Below are 25,560 nucleotides of genomic sequence, written 5' to 3'. Positions count from 1 at the left end.
AGTGTTATTATGTACCCAGCCAGTGGCAGAGAAGGGGGCTCGGGAGTCCCCCTGAGGCATCAGCCCACTGGGAAATTTCCCTTTAAGGTCTATGGCCAATCCGCCCCTGGCAAAGCCCGTGTCATGTATTGCCAGAGTTTTATCAATTAGAGAGATCACATAGACAGAGAGAGAGAGAGAGAGAGAGAGAGAGAGAAATGAAATAAAAGAGACACCATGGAAAACCAATACCAGGATTCCCAAATATAGAGCTTCCTTAAAAGGATTGTGTCATGAAGCATATTCTACATTTTCAAACCAACACCTGGATCTGAATACTTTTGTAATTACATGTAATAATAAATTTAGTATAGCCAGTGAGTTATTCAATAAAATGTATCTGTATAGCGCCACCTGCTGTTTTATGTTTTCTTTATTTGTTATCCGTCTCACTCAGCTGGTCGAGCACGCTCAGTTGAAATCTTCAACTAACATCAACCATATGTTCTGTTGGAAGCTGTTACAGGGAGTAGTAGTATAGTTATAAAAAAAAACACCCCTTTCTGACAGAGCTGTCATTTCAAGAAGAAACACCGGGCTTTACTATTTTATGTGTATTATGTCTTCATCTACATAATAGTAATAGTGGTAAGAATGCACATCATAAAGCTGCGGTAATAAGCGCCGTCACCGCTGTGTGCGGGCAGCTCGATCCCCAGTACACCTGTAGGTCTGTTAATATGCAGCTGGGCTGCTGGTGGAAGATCGTTTCCCCTTTCACCCAGTTGGCACCAGTACGGGGTCTGTTAGAAGCTAGAGGGCGACGTGGCGAGCAGAGAGACAAAGAATAGCTAATGAAGTGACCATGGGAAGTTAACCCGCAGAACACAGAATTCTTTGTGCCTGTGGACCTCTAAGAAGAAATACTAAGAATCTCTATATATAGCTCAATATATCAAATGTGAGCAAAAAATAAAAAAATAACATGTAACTACAGGGTCTAATAAAAGGAAATGGAAAAAATGCTGAACATACCAGTTCACATGCCATTCGCATTCACGTGCTGGTCAATTCTCATTGGAAGTTTGAAGAAATTAATTGGAATATTAAATATTAAATATGAATACATTAGTATTTGGTGTGCTGTTTAGTACGGCATATGTATCAGGATTTAAAGGGCAGCTCCAGGGCACAAGCATTTGACATGAGATATTATCGGGGGTGTGCAGTGTTATTTTATTGATGATCAATCCTGAGCATAGGTCACGGATATCAGATCAGTGGGGGTCCGACCCCTGGCACCCCCGCCAATCAGCTGTTTTTCACAGAACCAGGCACCCGTACTGCACAGTGTAGTGGCTGGTTACTACAGCCCTGCTCCCATTCACTCCAACTCACATATTATTTTTTTACATTTTTCTCCTCCTCCTTTCCCATTATAGTCTATAGGTCCGTGAAAACCACGGATCATTAGGAAGAGATGCTTTGAATCAGTGAAACACGGATGACACATGGACAGCAAAAAATGGACAAACGGACCCAACACGGATCCATCACGGACTTCTTCACGGAGGAATCACTGACCCCCTTTTTCACGGATTTAAACATGGACGCGGATGTGTAAACGAGGCTTTACATGAGGTTTGTTGTGGTTTTTCATGTGTTTTTTTTTTACCGCAGCAGAGTTTTCTGCAGGATCTTCTGTCATGTGTGTTCCTGGCCTAATGGTCATCCAAGCGGACGCCTGGAAAGAGAAGAGAGAAAAAATACTGTGGCCGATCAGCAGGGGGTCACAGAGGTTCTAGCGAACAGGACACCAATGTCACCCAATGAATTTGTGTCCAATGACCAAAGTCCTAGTGGTTTTCACTATTGATTTTTCTTATGGCATGGAACAGTTTGAATCCCTCATAGATGGAAGGAAAGTTGCTGAAAGTTCTCCCTGCTGTCCTTCATGACAAGTTGCCAAACGACATAACACAATGTTGTCATTGGACCTGCCCCCATTAGCAGTAGGAGCTTTGTGAAAGTAACATTTTAGGCCGTAGGGGTTTTCATATACCCCATAGCTGCCGCCTGCCTAAAAATACCTCAGCATAGTGCAGGCTGGAGATAATGGCAGCCTGTATTCTGGAAATAGTGTAAGGCTACTTTCACACTAACGTTTCTATTTTCCAGTATTGAGATCCGTCATAGGATCTCAATACCAGAAAAAAACGCTTCCGTTTTGTCCCCATTCATTGTCAATGGTGGTCAAAATGTAACTGAACAGAATGCTCCAAAAAGCGTTCCGTTTGGTTGCGTTCCCATACCAGGGAGAAAACCGCAGCATGCTGCAGTTTTCTTTCCGTCACAGGATGCGGAGTAAAAACGGATCCGTTATGACCCACAATGAAAGTCAATGGTGTTCATAACGTATGGCTATGTTAAAGATAATACAACCGGATACGTTCATAACAGAGGCAGACGGTTGTATTCAGTAACGGAAGCGTTTTTGCTGAGCTCTGCTGGATCCAGCAAAAACGCTAGTGGGAAAGTAGCCTTAGAATCCCGCCAATCAGAATCATCTGTTGAAGAGACCGCTGCACGCTAGTGAGCCAATTCCTGTTATAGGGTTGTCTAAGCTGACATTATGTATTCACTGCGGCCTCTTCCTAGGCCAGTCACGTCATCTTCATCGGTCACATGGCCCAGTGGCAGCTCTGTCCCATTTGAGCTGCAATACCAAACATAGCCACCATACAATGTACGGCGCTGTTCTTGGTATGCTGCGAGGAGGCAACGGCACTCACTGGAGCACTGTGACCTCCTCAATCAGCTGATCGTCAGGGATGTCGGGTGTCGGACCCCCGCCAATCAGATAATGATTACCTATTCTGAGAATAGGGCATCAAACACCGAAAATCCCAATTTTTTTATTCATGGGATAACCCTTTTAAAAATTTAGGCTTAGACAATTAGGTAATATTCCCTAAACTCACATTATGCATTTACTGCTTTTCACATTGTTAATAAACTGCAGAGCGGCAGGATTTCATCCCAGGTGAAGCCGTCCAGACACTTCTCATACTTATCACTTAGATAAAGGAGATGCGTGTCTGCAGTTTCACTGTAAATAAATCAATATCTCCAGATTAGTTTTATTATTAATATAAACGCCTTATGCCACAGTTAAAGAGTGTTTTCAGCAAATTTGAGGACAAAGACAGACTAAACACAACCATTTCCATGTAACTTCCAGTTAATGCTTTTACCTGTAACCTGAATTATACTATTCTGGAGTGAATTCTTAAAATGACATTACACCTCTGATTTGAATAGCCACAAAATTCTGGTCTCCAACTTCATTGGGGGTTCCTTTGGCCCACCACAGGAAATTATTCTCAGGGCCCAACTTTTATATCATCACTAGCACCAGCTTCGCACACGTATATTTCATCTATTTCATTTTATGTTTCCGTGTGTCATATAAAGATATCGACAGTTTCCCCCATAACAGTGACCTCTACAGTACCCGCCCCTTTAACAGAGACCTCCACAGTGCTCGCCCCTTTAAAAGTGACTTTCACAGTGACTGCCCCTTTAACAGTGACTTTCACAGTGACCGCCCCTTTTACAGTGACCGCCCCTTTAACAGTGACTTTCACAGTGACCGCCCCTTTAACAGTGACTTTCACAGTGATTGCCCTTTTAATAGTGACTTTCACAATGACTGCCCCTTTAACAGTGACTTTTACAGTGACCACCCCTTTAACAGTGACTTTCACAGTGACCGCCCCTTTTACAGTGACTTTCACAGTGACCTCCCCTTTAACAGGGACCTTCATAGCGCCCGCCCCTTTAAAAGTGACTTTCACAGTGACCGTCTCTTTAACAGTGACTTTCACAGTGACCGCCCCTTAAACAGTGACTTTCACAGTGACCGCCCCTTTAACAGGGACTTTTACAGTGGCCCCCCTATTAACAGTGACTTTCACAGTGGCCGCCCCTTTAACCGTGACTTTCACAGTAACCGCCCCTTTAACAGTGACTTTCACAGTGACCGCCCCTTTAACAGTGACCTTCACAGTGGCTGCCCCTTTAACAGTGACTTTCACAGTGGCCGCCCCTTTAACAGTGACTTATACAGTGGCCGCCCCTTTAACAGTGACTTTCACAGTGACCGTCCCCTAAACAGTGACTTTCACAGTGACCGCCCCTTTAACAGTGACTTTCCCAGTGACCGCCCCTTTAACAGTGACTTTCACAGTGACCACCCCTTTAACAGTGACTTTCACAGTCACCGCCCCTTTAACCGGGACCTTCATAGCGTCTGCCCCTTTAAAAGTGACTTTCACAGTGACCCCCGTTTAAGGCCCCATGCACACTGCCGTGTTTCACAGCCGTGTGCGGACCGTGGAACCGCGGCCTGGATCCCTCCTGAGAGCAGGAGCGCACGGCGTCACTGGTTGCTATGACGCCGTGCGCTCCCTGCTGCCGCCGCAATACAGTAATACACTGGTATGATCTATACCAGTGTATTACTGTACTGTGCCGGCAGCAGGGAGCGCACGGCGTCATAGCAACCAGTGACGCCGTGCGCTCCTGCTCTCAGGAGGGATCCAGGCCGCGGTTCCACGGCCCGCACACGGCTGTGAAACACGGCCGTGTGCAGGGGGCCTAACAGTGACTTTCACAGTGACCGCCCCTTTAACAGGGACCTTCATAGTGCCCGCCCCTTTAAAAGTGACTTTCACAGTGACCGCCCCTTTAACAGTGACTTTCACAATGACAGCCCCTTTAACAGGGACCATCATAGTGCCCGCCCCTTTAACAGGGACCTTCATAGTGCCCGCCCCTTTAAAAGTGACTTTCACAGTGACCGCCCCTTTAACAGTGACTTTCACAGTGACCGCCCCTTTAACAGTGACTTTCACAGTGCTCGCCCCTTTAACAGGGACCTTCATAGCGCCCGCCCCTTTAATAACAGTGACCTCCACAGTGCCCGCCCCTTTAAGCAGTAAAGAAAAATGGCTGGGTTGTTATGGAAACCTGGAGTAAAACTGTGTTTATAGCAGTTGGGATTTGAAGAGAAAGTGTAATGACCGGCAACACGCACAGGGAGGAAAACAGGGAAAGCCCTGCCCAAGGGAGAGGGAAAGGTGGTGACCCCTAACTCACCTTGCAGCTGGCACCTGCCTGCCCTGACGTCCCTAGACGGGTTCCTCACCCGTGCGGCGATCACGTGCCTAAACCCTGTCTTTCCCTGAAATGAGCCCTAGATAATGAACGGGCCGGTGGGATCGCTAGTCCTCACCACTGCACTAAGAGGGAAACACCAGGGAGAGGACAGACAAACACAGACAAACACAGACAAACACAAACACCCAGGTGGACGGCAACAATTGTCCACAAAGGTCCAACAGGGATCCGGAGGGTAGCGTTCTAAGGCAACACTCAGAGAATGCAGCAACACAGCTCCAGTGGGTCAGAGTAGATGTCCAGGCAGGAAGCTCTATATCTGGCAACCAGAGAAGTGTGAGAGGGGAATATAAGGAGGATTGGGAGTGCTGGACAAGGAACAGCTGAGAGAAGGAGCTACGGATCCCTGAGTGAGCCAAAAGGGTTTGTAAAGCAAACCCAGAAAGCTACAATAAGGAAACTTCCCTATCTGACATAGAGCGTGCAGCCAACCGCTGCGACCTCCTGACCCCGGGTACAACGGAGTCAGGCGTGGCTCTTGACACCCTCGTGACAGAAAGACTTGCAGGCTTGTATTGGCTAATGTGGGTTATTTTTGGGGAATATCTCAGGAACGTCCTAGAGAGCTAAGACCCGGTCTAAAACCTTCCCGGACACCTGATGGACCTGTGTGCCAAATTTGGTGAAGATCGGTCCAGTCGTTTGGTCGCGCATAAAGAACGTCCAGACAGACGTCTAGACAGACAAAAACTCATTTTTATATATATATAACCACCATGATATCACAGCCTAAGCCCACCAGAGGATACTCTGGTACTTAGGTGGTCCAGTCCAACCCTGTCCAACCTTCTAACTTATCCAAGGAGGTTCTGCTTTTAGGAGCTCCTCAACCTCAAGTCAACAAAAATGGCAGTCCAGCTACATACCCTCATGTTCTCCCACTTAGACTACTGCGACATCCTCCTCTGTGGTCTCCAATCTAACACTCTTCCACCCCTCCAATCTACCCTCAACAATGCTGCTCGATTAATCCACATCTACCCTTGTGTCTTCTCCACCTCCACTCTTTGCCAATCTCTTTACTGGCTCTATATTAGCCAGTAAATTCCAATCAAAATATTAACAATGACATACAAGACTGACCGTCCACAACCTGTCCACTCCATACATCTCTGACCTAATCTCCCGCTACCTCTCCACACACAATCTATGATCCTCTTAAGTCCTCCTTCTTTGCTCTCCTTTTGTCCTCTACTCACGTAATCATCAAAATTTCACCCATGCATCCCTCGTAGGCCGGAACTTGTTACCCCAACCACGCAGACTCTTCCCCCACATTTGAAACATTCAAAAGCAACCTAAAAACCCACCTATTCAGGAGAGCCGATGACCAACAATAATCCTGCTGCCACTACAGAGCTATATGAGCAGCCTCTAACCTCACCTACAGTCTTCCCCTTGCCTTGGAGTTTGTAAGCCCTCACAGCAGGGTACTCACCTCCTCTGTACCAGTTTGTGACTAATTAGTTCATGTATTTTTGTATTTGGTTTTGTCATGTACTTAAACTCTTTTATTATATGTACAGTATCCTGAAATTAATAGCACCTTAAAGGGGTTTTCTGGGTGTTTGATATTGATGACCTCTCCTCTGGGAGGTCAGGGCCTCCTCGCAGCTTAGCACAGCGCCATTCATTGTATAGTGGCTGCGTTTTGTATTCCAGCTCAGCCAGGGCCGGTGGAAGGATTTTTGCCAACACAAGCAAAGCTACATTTTGGCGCCCCCCCCCCCCCCCCCCATCGCAGCTCACCTGGCCCTGGTCCCGTCTGCAGCAGTTGGCTTCTCCTCTGTGTGGTCCTGGTATCTTCTCTCTGCTTCAGAAAATCGCTGGTTTGAGGACCGTATTTTTCGCCCCTTCTAAGACACACCTAGGTTTTAGAGTAGGATAATAAGAAAAAAATATTTTCCATTACACCTCAGGTCAGACCTGCAATCAGACCCCCAATGTTAATCAGAACCCAGATCAGATCCCCAATCAGACCCCCAATGTTAATCAGACCTCAATTCACAGCCCCAATCAGATCCCCAATGTTAATCAGACCTCAGATCAGACCCCCATGTCAGACATCAGCCCCCATGTCAGCCATCATGCCGCCATGTCAGCCATCAGCCCCCATCCATCATGCCCCCCATGTAAGCCATCATGCGCCCATGTCAGCCATCAGCCCCCCATGTCACATTTCTCCCCCTCCATGTCAAATCACCCCCCTATGTCACATCAGCCCTCCATGTCACATTTCTCCCCCTCCGTGTCACATTTTTCCGCCCTCCCCCAGGGTGCGCCCTAAGGCAGCCGCTTGGTCTGCCTTATGGTAGCACCGGCCCTGAGCTCAGCTAAATTTACTTGAATCTTAACCGAGTGGCGCCTAGGCTATGTGACCGATGTACTCACTGGAGCACCGCGGGCTCTTCAAGCAGCTGTTTGACAGGGGTGTCGGGGTTCGGACCCCTGCTGATCTGATATTGATGACCTAGCCTCAGAAAACCTGAGGATAGGCCATTACTATTAAAGTCTTGGAAAACCCCTTTAAATAAATAAGAATATAGTAACCATAAAACGCATATAAGTCATTAGATTTCTATAGACTCCTATGGTCTTCTAAATATCCATTGGTCATAGAGAGAGGTCCTGTTGGGGGGTATAACTATGTATTAGCTCAGTGTTATCTATTAGGGCATATCCTTTCCAGCCAGATTAATGTGACCAGAAGGAAATGAAGTGGCAGTGGTTCTATATACTGTATGTGCTCTATAAATACCAATAAAACTTCTCAAACTGAAGATGTTACCAAAGGTGGAGCTCACTTTACATTTTAAAGACCTCCAAACACTATGACAAAATCAAACTTTTGTGCAATGGCGTATCCAAGTCACATAATTATAAGGCAAACCCTGAACGATACTGGCTCATCATCTTTTTGGTATGTCTTGGACAGACTTAGGAGCTACATCAAGACGGGCGAAGAATTATTGGAGTACATTTTGTAAAAATGTGGGTCACTGAATTCTGGTCAGACACTGGAGCGGCAGAGTCCTCAAATTGTTCCAGGAGAGGCTCCGCAACAGGACAAAGGAGAGTCTGTTTCTTGATCCACCACTTATAGTACTGCACCTCTAAAGGGGTTTTCTGGGGCTTCCTTAGGTTATTCTGTGTACAAGAATCACAAACTGCTTAAAGGTTTTTTCCAGGATTTAGGATAGGTCATGAATCTCAGATCTTTGGAGGTCTGACATCTGCAACCCCAACCGATCAGATGTTTTGGGGAGCCACTGGGAGCTATGCAATGGACAGAAGCAGAAGGTTTCATCCCCTTTGTAGTTTTTGGTGCCAGCCAGCGGCGTAGCTATAGGGGGTGCAGAGGGAGCATTCGCTACCGGGTCTAGGAGCCTAAAGGGGCCCAAAGACCCTTGTGCAATATAAGAAGACATCTATATTATAGAAAGTGCACGCAAGTCAAGTTACACCTCTGGCTGGAGGGAAGGGGTTAGATCAAGAATTTGGCATTGGGGGGGAGGGATGTGCCATTTCAATTTTTGCCTCAGGCAGCGTGAAGGCTATGTGCTCCCCTGCCCACAAGGCACTGAGGGAAGGGGTGCCCAAACTGAACTCTGGTGCCAGCATACTGCCGCTCAGCTCCCTTCAGTTTGACTGTTTCTCCTTATCAGTGAATTCCTCAGAGAGCTGCTCTGATGCTCAAGATCTGTATACCTTATGTCTAGTTTCCTGACAGCTCATAAACACTTATTTTGAAGGCAATACCTTAGTTTTACCAGCAAGACTGTGCAGATCTTGATCAGTCTTTTGCCACACCATGCATTCTTACTTTGATAGAGCAGCTTACAGATATCATTTACTCATTGAAGCACACAAGGACAGGTGACAGATGTTTGAGAATGCAATTTTCTAACTTCTAGCCACAGTCCCAACATCTACTAGTCCCTGCCGTAAGGTCTACTAGTAGAACACAATCCACTATTTGGCCATCACTGGTCTACACTCTAAAGACCAAGCATCTGACATAAATGAATCACGTTATTATACGCAATGCAGAGTAATGAGGAGTAAATAGATCTATACATCAGGAGGCCCAAACCAGCTCATGTGAAGACTATAAGTGGCCATACTCATTAGATTAATGTTGCGAAAACCCAAGAAATTTGGCGGAACCGACCCACAATCTAATGTGTATGAAATGTTTGGCTCATGTTCGATAGGCATAGGTTGGGGGGGGATAAAGTATTGGATATGTTGAGTTTCTACATGCCTGGACCCTTGCTTTTTAAAGATGATAACCTACCACCAGAGGTGTCTGGCACCTTATTCCTCTCTCCCTTATACTTTCGTGGACTAATAACAGCAGGTGAGCAAAGGGCAAAGCATGCAGCGTGAGAAGGAGTCTCGCTTCTGCCAAAAGTTACAGCAGCATAAGTTGAAAGAGTCTTTCTACCTCAAATACGTTGCAAAAGTGACATGGTTGCGCTAGTTGTGCCACACATTACCTTATGGGGGTGTGCAAGAAAGCAAGGCCAAGCCAATAAAGGGCGTTGGGGCCCGAATATCACTGCAGAACAGATCTGACGTAAAGTCCCTGGCTAGGGACAAGGAGTGGCTGTGACCAGAAGATGGTTGTGTATGACGTTGGTGGCCCACACAACCATAGAAGGAGAGAAAATCTTATGCTCACAAGCCTGTGACGGAGGTGGACTGCAGTGATTCAGTAGCCTGAGTCATGGAGGGGCAGCTGCAGAGAGTGAGTGTGGGAAGAGAGGGATTCTCCATCCCGCAAGTGTGCCACCGATGAGACCGCTACAGATGAAACAGCAGCAGTGATGACAGCTTCCAAGGAGCGGCTATGGAAGTAGAGGTAGTCTCCCTGCCCACTAGTGTGCAAGGAGAGAGGAGACCCCAGCTTAAAGGGATTCTGTCATCAGATTTGAGGCATATAACCTAAACATATGGCCAGGTCCCTACTAATACCCTGAATCCGAAACTGTCCTTATTAAATGCGCCTGTGGCTCTATTATCATTTAAAACAGGTTTATATAACCTCTACTCACGTACCAAATGTGTCCAAGGGGACGTCTCATCCTGCAGGGTGCCCGGCTGCAGCCATCTCCTTTTGGTGCCCAGGGCCACCTTCCGACTAGAAATCGCCGCCCTCCCTTTGAATAGAGCCGCCTACCTCAGTCATCACCGCCTCTCTAACCTCAGCGCCGCCTCTGAAATCGCTGCAATAGGGCTGTCAAGGCAGGTTTGAGCGAAGTGCGCCGTCCGGCGCATGCACACTTCGCTTAACGAGGTCGCTGCCAGGAGTCCGCACGGGCCCATAACTGTCACGTGTGATATGCCCTCATGATCAGAGTCTGTTTTTATATGCCTCTGTCTGCCTTATTTGTGCCCGATCCAAAGTTCCTGCTCAAGGGGTAGGCTGAGCCTCTCTCCACTATTTACACTTTTTGCGTAGGATTTCGAACAGCAGCCACGGCAATTGAAGTGGCTACAGACCAACCAGGATCTGGCCAAAAATAGGCTAATGAATGGATGGGTGCCATTTTTTTTTGAGTAAAAGCAAGGAGTTGCAAAAGTGGCACGACTGCCTCCACCTGCCTTATTTTCATGCAAACCAGTTCTTTCTGTTGGGTCAGGCCTAGGCTCTCCCCACACTTTACTGTCTCTCAATAGCATCTATTTTCCAAAGACAGTTTAGTTTAACAACAATTCAAACCTTCAACTCATAAAAAATAAATGTTACCTTGGAATTATGTTCAATAGAGAGGGTAAGTCATCTCCTCCCTCTATGTGGGTCATCTCACTCTACACGTGGTATAAATGCCAGATACATTTCCCCCTTCAGTTGAGCCCCCTTCCCGTTTCCTCTTTGTTTGGACTTTTAGCACAGCAGACAGTCTTGCTTAAAGGGGTTTTCTGGGATTTTCATATTGGTGGCCTATCCTCAGGATAGGTCATCAACATAATATTGGTGGGGTCCGACTTCCGACACCCCCCACCAGTCAGAAAACTCACTGGAGTTCTGCTGCCTCCTCACAGCTTACCGTGCACAACGCCGTCCACTGGATAGAGCCTGTGCTTGGGATCGCGGCTCAGCCCCATTCACTTGAATGAGACTGCGCTGCTCCTAGGCCACGTGACTGATGAACATGATGTCAATGGCCCAGGAAGAGGCCTAAGCGCCGCACCCTCTTCGTACTGCAAATCGGTGGGGGTGCTGGGAGTCGGACCCCACCGATCAGGATAATCAATATCAAAACCCTGGAAAACTCTCTCTGTCAGACCATCACTGCGACCAGAAAAGGAAAGGGATTAGAGACTCAGTTAGAGCATCACACATTAAACTAATCAATGCAATGCTCTTTCTATCTGGGCCTACCAAGAGATCAATAGAGCTGCCATACTGTCATCCCAATTCTACACCTACTGTTATAACGAGGATTACCTTGCAGATAACATCTTCCCCTCACAGCAGTAGTAAACTGTTGATAGATTACCTAGCTCTGTAGGAGGTCTTATCATTTGACTGCTACAGTCAGTATGTCATTGTCAATGGCATAGTCTGCCAAGATGAGAAATACCCCTTTCTGATGGAAGTGTCGCTTTAAAGGGAGTCTTTCACGCAGATTCACCCTATTAACCCAATAACAGTGTTATATCCACGGCATCCCCCCTATTAAAACTGTGCTTACCGTTAGTTCCCTGCTAGCATCGTTGTGCAGAAAAACACTTTTAATCCGTATGCAAATGAGGCTGTAAAGGTGCCCAGGGGCGGCATTACAACGCCCGGTGCCCAGGCCCCTGGGTCATTTTCATATGAAGCCACTCCCCCTCCGCCACATCTGCCCGCCCTTAGTCTCTGCTCTAACCTTCCTCCTCCCGTCCGTAATCCCGCGCATGCGCCGATGAACGAGCACAGTCGGGCTGGGGCATCGCAGTTTACCGTGCGTTATCATGTTCATCGGCGCATGCGCGGGATTACGGGCGGGAGGAGGGAGGTTAGAGCAGAGACTAAGGATGGGCAGACGCGGCAGAGGGGGAGTGGCTTCATATGAAAATGACCCAGGGGCCTGGGCACCTTCACAGCCTCATTTGCATACGGATTAAAAGTTTTTCTGCACAACGATGCTAGCAAGGAACTTACGGTAAGCACAGTTTTAATAGGGGGGATGCCGTGGACATAACACTGTTATTGGGTTAATAGGGTGAATCTGCGTGAAAGACTCCCTTTAAGGCCTCTTGCACATGACCATATGTCTTTTTCAGTATTTTGCGGTCTGCAAAAAACGGATCCGCAAAAAATATGCATGACATCCGTATGCATTCAGTTTTTTGCGGAACGGAACATCTGGCCCCTAATAGAACAGTCATATCCTTGTCCGTTATGCGGTCAATATTAGGACATGTTCTATCTTTGTAAGGAACGGAAATACTGAAATACGGAAATGGAAAGCATACGGAGTACCTTCCGTTTTTTTTGTAGATCCATTGAAATGAATGGCTCTGTGTATGGTCCGTATACGGAACGCAAAAAACGGAACTTAAATGGTGGACCCCCCCACCTCTGAATAGGGCACAGGGCATTTAAAAAACAACAACCCATATAATTAGTAACCGCTCAACCTACACCTATACATTGGGCAATTGCCTAATATTGCTGCAGAATATAAGAGGCCATAGACATCAGCGCCCGCAGGGCGGGGGTGCGGACCCCCATCTCCCCTCTTATTGCCTTGCTGTTCTATGGTATATTAGGGAATTGCTGTTTAGGATATTTCCTCAGCGACCGTACATCAGATTTCCTATGGTTAGCACTGGATAAATGAGTGACAGAGGTGTAAGGGAGCTGCCAGGTCAGTGGCAGAGGCTGTGGGTGGCACAAGGCTTCTGCAGATCCCAGATTACTCCTGACATCACCTGGGACTGCAGTCACAGCGCCCCCTACCACGCTCGGCGGTACTGCACCCACCCTGTTCTATCGTTCTTCATCTGTTACCTCAGCATCTCCACCATCAGCAGCTGCCTGTTAACCCCTCCTGCTCCAAGCTCCAGTCTATATCCCAGTGCCCTCTCCTCACCCTTGCTGCACTGGCTAAGCCTCCCCCTTGTCGGGGGTGTTAGCTGGCTCCCCCCCAGCTCAGAGGGATAACTCCCTCACGTCCCTCAGCTTCGAAAGATCCAGCAGGGCCAATGAGGAGGAGGCTGCCCCTGGTCCCCGGCCACTGATTGGTCCTCCCTCTCTGCTGATTGCCCTGGAAACCCTAAACAGGGGAGAGGAGGGAGAGGAGGGAGAGGAGGATGCTGTGGAGGAGGAGGGACAGCTCGCAGCCGGCTACATGTGGAGCTGCCGGGGCTGAGAGAGCTGCGAGGAAGCCTCGGGGTGAGTGCTACAGCAGGTGGGGGGCAATAATGAGGGGGGAAGGGGCAAGTGGGGGGGCAGGGTGCAGCTGTCCTATTATGGAGGATGCAGGTGTCATCTGAAATGTATAGGGAGGATATAAAGGTAATAATATGCAGGCTGTAGGTGCAGGATAATGGGACATAGTGTGCAGCAAATATAGATGATGGAGGTGTGATATACAATATCATGTACAACTGTAATAATAGAGGATATAGGTGCAGTATAATATATAATAAATAACTGTAATAATAGAGGATATAGGTGCAGTATAATATATAATAAATAACTGTAATAATAGAGGATATAGGTGCAGTATACAATATCATGTACAACTGTAATAATAGAGGATATAAGTGCAGTATAATAAATAATGTACAACTGTAATAATATAGAGGATATAAGTGCAGTATACAATATAATAGATAATTGTAATAATATAGAGGATATAGGTGCAGTATACAATATAATAGATAACTGTAATAATATAGAGGATATAAGTGCAGTATACAATATACAGCTGGGATATAGAGGATATGCTGTACCCACACTATATACAACTGTAATATAAAGTATATAACATATAGATAGTATAACTGTAACATAAAACATACAGCTGCAATATAAAGGATATAACATACAGTATAGACAATATGAAATATACAACTGTAATATAAAGGCTGTAATACAGTATATAGACAATATAACTGTAACATAAAATATACAGCTGTACTATTTAGGATGTAGGACAGTATATAGATAATATACCTGTAACAGAATAATATACAACTGTAATATAAAATATGTAACACAGTATATAGATAATATAACTGTAACATAAAAGGTATAGTTATATATTGTTGTAATATAGTATTAGACAATATGACTGTAACAGAATAATATACAGCTGTAAGGTGGGGGATAGGATGTGGTATATAAAGGATACAGCTTTAATAGAGGGCATGGTACAGAGGATATAACTGTACAGTATACACAGGTAGTCTAGCGGAAGTAGCTGTCATATGGCGGATATAGGCGCATGGGTAAATATAGGATCTCGTACAGGAGGCTGTAGGTAGAATATAGTATTGTCATGGCTGTTGCGGTGACATAGAAGCCCTGCACAATGTATAGTGTAATATACAGGACACAGGTGTAGTATGCAGTGCAGCATCCAGCCGGGGAAGGAGACAGGAGAGGTGGGCTATGGATAGGACTCGGAGGTGCACTAGGAGGATCTGCTAATAGTTCTCATCCCACAGAGTGAAGAGGTGGTGGAGAAGAAGAGGGCAGGCTGGCACCAGGTGCCCCCCAGCACGGATCTACCATGGGTAAGGGGGGACAGAATGAAGACAGCTGCAGTTCTGGATGTGTCAAGTCGGAGCCCCGGTACACCTGGGAGGAGGTGCAGAAACACAACACCAAGAGCGACAAGTGGATGGTGATAGAGCGCAAGGTGTACAACATCAGTGACTGGGTGAGGAGGCACCCGGGGGGCAATCGGGTCATCAGCCACTATGCTGGAGAGGACGCCTCGGTGAGTGCCCTGCGCTGTGCCCACACTGACAATCACCCCATGTACTGGAGTGCCAGCCCACATGCCTGCTGTTATCATGTATTGTCTATCTAATAGGAATGAGGCAGCCCTGTGAAATAGGTGAAAGGGCGGTGCACCCGCTGTATTCACCCCAAACACCCAGTGCAATTAGGGCTGAAACCTTACATTTGGGAGAAATAAAGCAGCTCCAGCACCTCTCACCTACCTCAGAGGACGGCCTCATTCTTCACTATAAGGCCTCATGCACACGACAGTATTTTTTCACTGTCCGCAAAACGGGGTTCCGTTGTTCCGTGATCCGTGTCCGTTTTTTCTTCCTTGTGTCTTCCTTGATTTTTGGAGGATCACCAGACCAGAAAAGTGAAAAAAAAAATCTAAGTCAAGTTTGCCTTGAAAATGATAGGAAAAAAACGGACACGGATCACGGACGCGGATGACAATCTTGTGTGCCTTCGTGTTTTTTCACGGACCCATTGACTTGAATGGGTCCGCGAACCGTTGTCTGTCAAAAAAATAGGACGGGTCTTATTTTTTGGACGGACAGAAAACACAGATCACGGACGCGTGCATTTTCCGAGTTTTCAACTGACCCATTGAAAGTCAATGGGTGCGCAGAAAATCACGGAAAACGGAACAACGGACATGGATGCACACGACGGTCGTGTGCATGAGGCCTTATACTCATTGTCCGCCAACCCACCGCCTGGACGGACTGCACCAGTGGTCTCCAATATCTGACCTGTGCTGCTGTGTTTTGTGTTATAGCATCTACCTATCTATCTATCTATCTATCTATCTATCTATCTATCTATCTATCTATCTATCTATCATCTATTATCTATCTATCTATATATTATCTATCCATCCATCCATCTATCTATTATCTATCTATCTATCTATCTATCTATCTATCTATCTATCTATCCATTATCTATCTATTATTTATCTATTATCTATCTATCATCTATATATCTATCTATCTATCTATCTATCTATCTATCTATATCTATCTATCCATCTATTATCTATCTATCCATCCATTCATTATCTATCTCATCTCTATACCCGCCCATCTATCTATCTGTCTATCTATTCATCCATCCATTATCTGTGATACATACATTGCACTTCATGTTACATATGGTCTCATTTCTCGGACATTTTCCGCCTCTGGTGCTGCTCTCGCTCTGTACATTCTGACAACACTTTGCAAGTCACATTTCCCTGAGGAGCGTCCATTGTGAGGTGTAGTGTGTGATCCCTGGCTGGGGGGGTCTTCTAGTCCTTGTTAACATTGAGGATCCTCATTCATAGCTCCCTCAGTCAGCCATCATATCTCCATGATATCCCCAGCATGCCGCCCCATCCCTTCCTCCGCTCTATTGTCACACTGTGCCTGGGTTTATAATATCCTTTGTGCTTGTGCAGTTGCCTTTTTGTGATCTTTGTGATGTATTTACCGGTGGAATTCATCGTCTAACATTGTGAACTCACAGCAGCCAATCATCAGTTGCGCAATTCAAGCTAGAAAGCGTAAGCGATTGATTGGCAGATCCGCATGCTGGATTTGTAGGCCCTTGCAATATTCCACCCAGTCGATGGGGAGGAAGGAACACAAAAAGTTTCCATGCACCAAAGGAAAAGGTGAGTGGAAGGAATGTGATAAGAGGAGAAACAGCGCCGCTCTTGTCCATAGGTTGCTTCTGGTATTACATCTCTGTCCGATTAGATTGAACTGAGACTACAACATCCAGTACTATACCCAACCGAAGGATATTACAGAATGGACTGCATAACATAGAGATATGTTCGGGAATTGTTTTTAAGCACTTTCCCTAATACATTTGATATGCATTTCCAAAATGTCAGGCCACATTCACTCATGGTGTATTTGTTCCACCGCTGAAGGTGAACAGGAGTTTTCTGAAACCCTATAGCATGGATTTTAGGGTATACAGCAGTTTTTCAAATCCACAGTAGACCCCGTATGTTGGGAATTTTTTCTGGGTTCACCACAGATTTGACCCATTGCCGTGCTATAAATTAGGATTTCACTGTGGATTTCAGGCCGTTTCTATGGTACAAATTTCTGCTGTACCTGAATGCAGCACCAGCTAAGTATCAGGGGAAACTGACTTGCGATGTGGATTCTGAAATCCGCATCATGTCAATTGTGTGTGCAGATCTTCAGCGCAGATCTCACCCTTTGCAATGCACAGGATGAGATCTGGGGTAAATCCTCTGCAAAATCTGCAAATAAGGGTTCGTCCACACGATTGGGTTTCTGCATCCAGTTCTGGAAGCCAAAAAAAGGAGTAAATTCAAAAAAGAGGGGACGTCGTATCTGTCCTTTATACTTTCTCTCCTTTTATGACCCACCTCTGATTTTGGCTTCTAAAACTGCATCAGGACACCTGACCGCGTGGACGTCGTATCCTAATACATGCAGGTTCTGGAGAGGATTTGGATCTGCATGGAAAATCCCCATACACTACACTTCAGGACAGTGACAGGACGCTTGCTCAGTTTGATTATAGATATCAATGAGAGAAGGAACCACCTTTCTCTCAGTGTTGAAGGTAGGTAACCCCTCTTTGAACAATTTCCTGAGATCTTTTTTTCTGTTAGGCCTCATGGACATGACTGTATGTATTCCTAGGGGTCCGCAAAATATATGGCCAGAGCATGGATTTCAGTCGTGTACTGTCTGCACCTGCAAAATACAGAACTTGTCCTACTCTTCTCTGTTTTGCAGACAAGAATAGGCAGTTGTAGTAGAAAAATGCAGAATGCACGCAGCCGATATCCGTATTTTGCTAATCCGTGATTTGTGGACTGCAAAATAGTTATGGTCATGTGCATTAAGGGCCGTATTGAGATAACTGATCGACTGTCAATCTGCCTTCCATTTTAACATCCACAGGCCCCTGAATGCCTAGTTAGGGCTCATGCACACGCCCGTATTTTGCATCTGTGTCCAATCTGCTTTTTTAGCGGCTTGTACGCGGACCTATTTATTTCTATGTGTCTGCAAAAAAAAAAAAAACGGATGTCATCAGTGTGCTGTTTGCATTTATATGTCCATTCTGTAAATGTTACATTATATAACATGTCCTAGTCTGTGTTATAGCATCTATCTATTATCTATCTATCTATCTATCTATCTATCTATTATCTATCTATCTATTATCTATTATCTATCTATATCTATCTATCTATTCATTATCAATCATATCTATCTATCTATTATCTGTCTATCTCATATCTATCTATCTATCTATCATCTATTATCTATCTACCTACCTATATATCTATATATCTATCATCTATCTATTCATCCATCCATTTATTATCTATCTCATCTCTATCTACCCACCTATCTATCTATCTATCTATCTATCTATCAATCATCTGTCTATCAAAAATAGACATTTCTAGTAATGCAAATTAGAAAAATGCGGATTGCACAGGGAAGGCATCCGTATTTTGCGGACCCGTGGTTTGCAGACACGGTCATGTAAGTTCCAAGTCTTTTACTTCTCCAGAAACCATTAGTAGATTTGATGTTTAGGACTCCCAGGAAGCAGTGGAGCACGGCTTCTATAGTAATCCAGCTTTCCCAGAACCGGGGTCTGTGGTTTCACCTAATCCCCAGCAATTAAATTCATCTACATCCTTCATAAATTACAAAAGTTTGCACCACGAATACTAGAATCCTATTGGAGCTAGGTATGATTCATGACTTGCTCCCACGTCAGCACTGTAATAATACATAAGGAGTGGCCCTTGAAATGTTACCTCATTTCTCTTTTATTTTTAGCTGAGGTCCGAGCAGTGCTGTGTAATTAGTAATGACTGTGGGTATTGTGCCTGGTTACTGTAAATCATTCATGAGCTCCGCATATGAAATATATATGAAATCCCCTGCTTTGTACTCGACCAAGGTGCAGTATTTGGAGCAGTGATCTATATAAAATATATAAAAGCCTCATATATAAACAATATAAAAATGTTTATATTGATATTTCATTGGTATCATAAGATGCAAATAAATATTAGGAAAGATTTACAGTCACTCTCCACCAGGGCAGCAGGTGCCACATTCAATAATGTGCAGCATCTCACGGGTTAAAATCCAGTGTCAGTGGGGGTGCTGGGTGATTTGGATCTCTATTGATCTGATATTGATAATCGATAGCCCGGACAAACCCTTTAAGTAAAATGTGGAATGGAGCGCCTCAGTTTTTGCCAACACATTCGGAAATATGGTGCAGAGGATCCATCTATACCGTATATTGTTCGGCAAATGTTTCAATGTATTTCCACCAGGAAATGAAACTAAATGTGTTGTTTAACTCTTTGTTAAACACAATTGATACAAATATGCAACAAACATCTCCATTGCTTCAACCAGTTTTTCCCAAATGTAGTTTAGGCTACTTTCACACTCGCGTTCGGTGCGGATCCGTCACGGATCTGCCCAGACGGATTCTGTTCAGATAATACAACCGTCTGCATCCGTTCAGAACGGATCCGTTTGTCTTTAACATAGCCAAGACGGATCCGTCTTGAACACCATTGAAAGTCAATGGAGGACGGATCCGTTTTCTATTGTGCCAGATTGTGTCATAAAAATCGGATCCGTTCCCCATTGACTTACATTGTGTGCCAGGACGGATCCGTTTGGCTCAGTCTCGTCAGACGGAATGGAGACGGAACTGAGGCAGACTGATACATTCTGAGCGGATCCTTTTCCATTCAGAATGCATTAGGGCAAAACTGATCCGTTTTGGACCGCGTGTGAGAGCCCTGAACGGATCTCGTAAACGTAAAGCCAAAACGCTAGTGTGAAAGTAGCCTTAATGAAGATCTATGGGTGCCCCACCTCTTCAGAGTCCCCATTCCCAGCAAGGTACTGGCTCCACATCTGTAGTCACTTCATTAAGGTACCCCAACGTTTTTAGCTGATTGAATGCTGTAGCATGCATTCACTAGATTTTTTATATCCGGTTCCTGGTAACTGCTTAAATATATGACAATGGTTAGAAGTAATATGTGGATCTGCTTGTATCTGGTATCAGGGTACATGTGTAGGAACAATGCCATGGGGGGGCTTGTGAGCTCTAACATAGACAGCTGGCGATACAAGCGTGTGGGCGTGGCCTCTCTGGGGGCGTGCCTCTGACAGTGGCTCATTGAGGACAGCGGCGGCCGAGAACTGCAGGGCTGAGGTTACTGTAGTTCATACTGGAGCAGGCAACTAGAGATCAGTGGCTGTAAGGGATGCCATGGAGGAGCGAGGGGAAGGTGTGCAGAGAAGGGACTGAAAACAACGTAGCGCTATAACAACTAACACAAGAACAATATATTACAGAGAGAAAAAGCACACACTGAACAGTGCGAGATGTCTGCTGGCCTCAGTGCCCAGTACTCCTTATATACTACCAACATATTCTATAAACTGGAATGACGCACGTCAGTCTCTGACCCCAGTGGGTGTAAGGAGATTGTCCGGATGTTCAATATCGATGACCTATCCTGATCGGTGGGGGTCCGGCCCCAGGAACCCTCCCCCCCCCATCAGCTATGCTTTGACCATCTCATTTGCATACATTATGCTAATTTTATTTTCCAGGATCAACCCTGCCAGGCAGTATGTCTGGTTTACATAGTAACATAGTATATGAAGGCCGAGAAAAGACATTTGTCCATCCAGTTCGGCCTGTCATCCTGCAAGTTGATCCAGAGGAAGGCAAAAAAAACCCCTGTGAGGTAGAAGCCAATTTTCCTCACTTTAGGGGAATAAAAAATTCCTTTCCGACTCCAATCAGGCAATCAGAATAACTCCCTGGATCAACAATCCCTCTCTAGTAGCTATAGCCTGTAATATTATTACACTCCAGAAATACATCCAGGCCCCTCTTGAATTCCTTTATTGTACTCACCATCACCGCCTCCTCAGGCAGAGAGTTCCATAGTCTCACTGCTCTTACAGTAAAAAATCCTCTTCTATGTTTGTGTACAAACCTTCTTTCCTTCAGACGCAGAGGATGTCCCCTCGTCACAGTCACAGTCCTGGGGATAAATAGATGATAGGAGAGATCTATGTACTGACCCCTGATATATTTATACATATTAATTAGATCTCCCCTCAGTCGTCTTTTTTTTTAAGTGAATAACCCTAATGTTGATAATCTTTCTGGGTACTGTAGTCCACCCATTCCAGTTATTACTTTAGTTGCCCTCCTCTAGACCCTCTCCAGCTCTGCTATGTCTGCCTTGTTCACAAGAGCCCAGAACTGTACACAGTACTCCATGTTTGGTCTGACTAGTGATTTGTAAAGTGGTAGGACTATGTTCTTATCACCGGCATCTATGCCCCTTTTGATGCAACCCTTTTGGCCTTGGCCGCAGCTGCCTGACACTGTTTTTTGCAGCTTAGTTTGCTGTTTATTAAAATTCCTAGATCCTTTTCCATGTCAGTGTTACCGAGTGTTTTACCATTTAGTATGTACGGGTGACTTGCATTATTCCTTCCCATGTGCATAACTTTACATTTGTCAGTGTTAAACCTCATCTTCCACTTATCTGCTCAAGCCTCCAATCTATCCAGATCCCTCTGTAGCAGTATACTGTCCTCTTCAGTGTTAATTACTTTACACAGTTTAGTATAATCTGCGAAAAATGATACTTTACTGTGCAAGCCTTCTACAAGATCATTAATAAATATATTGAAGAGAATAGGGCCCAATACTGATCCCTGAGGTACCCACTAGTGACAGTGACCCAATCTGAGTGTGTACCATTAATAACCACCCTCTGTTTTCTAGTCACTGAGCCAGTTACTTACCCACATACAGACGTTTTCTCCCAGTCCGAGCATTCTCATTTTATATACTAACCTTTTATGTGGTACAGTGTCAAATGCTTTGGAGAAGTGCAGATATACGACATCCATTGATTCGTGGCTGTCAAGTCTAGAACTTACCTCCTCATAGAAACTGATTAAATTAGTTTGGCAGGATAATAGGATTGATCACGGTGACAGGTGCACTTTAATATTGTTAGAAGGCCCCATTGATGATATTATTATCTGTTTTATTTATTTATTTTTTTAGGAAGCTTTTTTGGCTTTTCATCCGGATCTTACATTTGTGCGAAAATTTCTGAAACCGCTCTATGTTGGTGAATTGGCAGAGAATGAGCCTAGCCAGGACCGAGGGAAAAATGTGAGTAGCCGATTCAACAAATGATTATTATATCATTATTTAAGAAATACTTTATTGCGTTGATTCCATCTACTCGTGAGATAGAGAGCCCCCAAAAGCAGTCTAAGACCTCAAGGCAAATGACAGCAAAAAGCAGGGGACTGCTGGAAGGGAGTATGACTGCAGGATAAAGGCCCTTTTACACGGGCCCAGAATACGCCAGATAATCGCTAACAAGCGTTCCTGTGAAAGCCCATTAGTGATTTTTTGGCGGTGTAAAGGTGCTGGCGATTACCCAATGAATGAGCGAAATGCTTGTTCGTAGCGTAATATGCTCACTTATGCAGGCCCCTAAATCATTGTTTGCCAGCAGCAGATCGTGCCGTCTAAACAGCCTCTGCTGTCGGCAAACGAGTCTGTATGGGGACGAGCGATGGCATTAGTGATGTCACGGTGGGAAGTGGGGGGGAAACTCCCCACCATATAACGTAAGCGAATGAGGAAGCAGGTCACCTCCTCTTGCTTCCCTAATCCTCACCCTTTCTCCTCACCTTATGAGCGGATGGTAGGACAGCTCATACCCAGGAACCTAGGACCCTGAGTTACCCTGATAATCCCTAAAATAAAGAAAGGGCTGAGACGACCTGTTCATCCCAGACACTGATGAACAGAAGTCTCACTGAATAGCCAGGCAAGTGCCCAGAAACAACTCGCACTTACCTGCCGCGGCAACAATGGCGACCGGACCCCCATGCGGACAGGATGCATGGCGGCGCCAGCAGAGCTGCACACTGACTTGTGGTTACCCCTCCGGGAACTCTGACATCCCTTTCCAGAGGCCACAACAGATAGACAGGGGGATGTCTAGCAAACATGCTGGACAACAAACACCACCAGACATGTAACACTGACTAGACATCAAACACCAACACATACAAGCAACACCACACATAGAAATATAATAGGAAGGGAAGGTGACATGGGGAAACATTGTGATGACATTGATGTCCCACTAGGTGGCCCTCACACTTGATGGCACATCCAGACCAGGAGCATAACTCCAGCACACACCAAGGCTGGAGTACAACTGACTCCTGGCCTCCAGCCACAGGTATAAGAAGCACCTAGTGACCACACCCAGCAAGGTGGTTAACCCCCTCACTGCACCAGCCAGGGAAGGAACATTGGAAACAGGAGCAGAACACACAGCAACGTGTCACGGCGCACCACGCCGAGACTGTGACACTGCCGTGACAAGCGATCACTTCTCACCATGCAGTGGAGGAGATCACCACATGTAAATGCAGCGGTCTCCTTCAATGACGAGCAGGTGCTTGCCGGGAGGGAATGCTTCCTTCCCGACTATCGCTTGATAAATTGTCCCATGCAAAAGGACCGTATGACTGCAGAGGGTTTGTTTGTAGTCTGTTTCCATGGAGATGCATACATCTACATAACAGCTTGTAAAACGGCTAGGGCAGCTCTAAAGCCCACCCATCAGTACTGGTGACATCACCGGGAACACTACCAGGTGGAGTCCTCTGCCTAGCAGTGTAAAAATGTGAACAGAAAAGCCCTTGCCCTGCGTGATATATAGCGCTCATGTCAGAGGGGCTGAGTGGGGGAAGACGGGGATATGTCTGGACAACCCCTTTAATCATGAACTCAGTGCACACACAAAGCTACCCAGTGCAGTTATTTTTACAGGACAGTAATTCTAACCAAAAATAAAGCATAGACATGGGGAAGTGGGTTCATAAATTTAGAATAAAAGCCATAAACACTTTTGGTGGTATCTAGACATGGGACTAGAGAACAGGTACTAACACATTCATGTAGCATCGGTAAGAAGTACGGTATCTCTACATACAGAAAGCAGGCAGGTCACTGGAGATATCTAGGAACCAAAAACATCAAAATTCTGCACATCACACTAAAATAGTTTAGAAAGCTGAGATATTGTGATCTAGCAGGAATGTCTGCCTGAAATACTGGTGGTCAGCAAATCATCACTGATCATTTAAAGTGGGCTTTCCAGGAGGTTAATTATTTTTGTATAAAAATAAATCAGCGCATAAGGCTAAACATAAACCATACTCATCTTCACCAATCCACTGTGGCTGCCATTATGGCGCTGCTCTCATCCCCGCAGCTCTCCACCTTAACCTCCGCTGCTTTCCATCTCCTGGTCCCAGCTCGACACATCAGAAATAAGAGGAAAGGCCCTCTCAGCCAATCACTGGTCCTAGCGGTGACCTGCCAGTCATTGGCCAAGCAGTCCCTTCCTAGGGCTTCAGCGTGGCGTGCAGCAGGGACCAAACCTATGGCAGAATGTCGGTGGTGGGGGGTGGTGAGTATGGCTTCTTTTTTTATTTTTAACACTTTGTGAGCCTTTTAAAAAAATAAAGAAAATAGCTATATCCCCAGTAAACCTACTTACACATGCAGATAATCGGTCAGATCAAACACTAATGAGCAAGCGCGCAATCATTACAGTCTGTAGCTAAAACGAATTGGTTATGCTCATATCTGACCTCAGGAGTCCTGGGGAGCAGTTACCTCTTTTAGCCCTTTGTATGCAGTAACTAGTCGAAGTGCATATAATATGTTTGGTTTGCAATAGGTTATATTTTTGTACGTTGTGCATTTGCGGTGAATATAATGAGTTTAAAGAGATGTGACTGAATGGCACATAGAGGGCAACGAAGGATAAATAGAAAAGCTGGTTGTGTAATTGGGTAATGTAATCTTGATTCTCCATTAATGATGCACCGATATTGTTCTTGGGCGATTAAACGTCACCGGGGCCTCCTCTATTATTAATAGCGTGCTTTATTCTCTGACTATGGCTGAAATGCAATGCTCTGCTGCAAACCTATCATAATTGTCTAGCTCGTTCTTGTCGGTGGGCACCAATGTAGTCAATATTGTAATATTTAGGAAATATTGTAATATTTAGGAATAAGAAGTATTCAGCTGCAGCTCTGATTTTTATTCTTGACCAGGCCAACAGTAGGTTGCAATGTCCTTAGTGGTTCAAATGTACGACCTTAGGCAGTAGCATCCATGGAAGGGGCTCATAGCAAAGATCAGAGTGGAGCAAGCCATGAGGTTGGTGGGCTTTGCCACCCAGAAGAACTTGGAGCTTGTTCCGCTCCACACTCTTT

General features: G+C 45.4%; 1 protein-coding gene across 1 annotated transcript in view; it reads left to right on the top strand.

Moving 5' to 3' along the window:
- Nucleotides 1-13,496: 13,496 nt before the first annotated feature.
- FADS2 (fatty acid desaturase 2) overlaps nt 13,497-25,560 on the top strand; it is a 28,342-nt gene continuing 16,278 nt past the window's right edge. The window contains exons 1-3 of the mRNA XM_044269480.1: nt 13,497-13,609; nt 14,890-15,164; nt 22,304-22,414. Coding sequence (XP_044125415.1) covers nt 14,955-15,164; nt 22,304-22,414 — 321 coding nt within the window. The 5' untranslated portion in view covers nt 13,497-13,609; nt 14,890-14,954. The remainder of the gene's footprint in view (nt 13,610-14,889; nt 15,165-22,303; nt 22,415-25,560) is intronic.

This window comes from Bufo gargarizans, chromosome 10, assembly GCF_014858855.1.
Source record: "Bufo gargarizans isolate SCDJY-AF-19 chromosome 10, ASM1485885v1, whole genome shotgun sequence".
Classification (NCBI taxonomy): Eukaryota; Metazoa; Chordata; class Amphibia; order Anura; family Bufonidae; genus Bufo; species Bufo gargarizans.
This window is presented reverse-complemented; position numbering and strand designations above follow the sequence as displayed.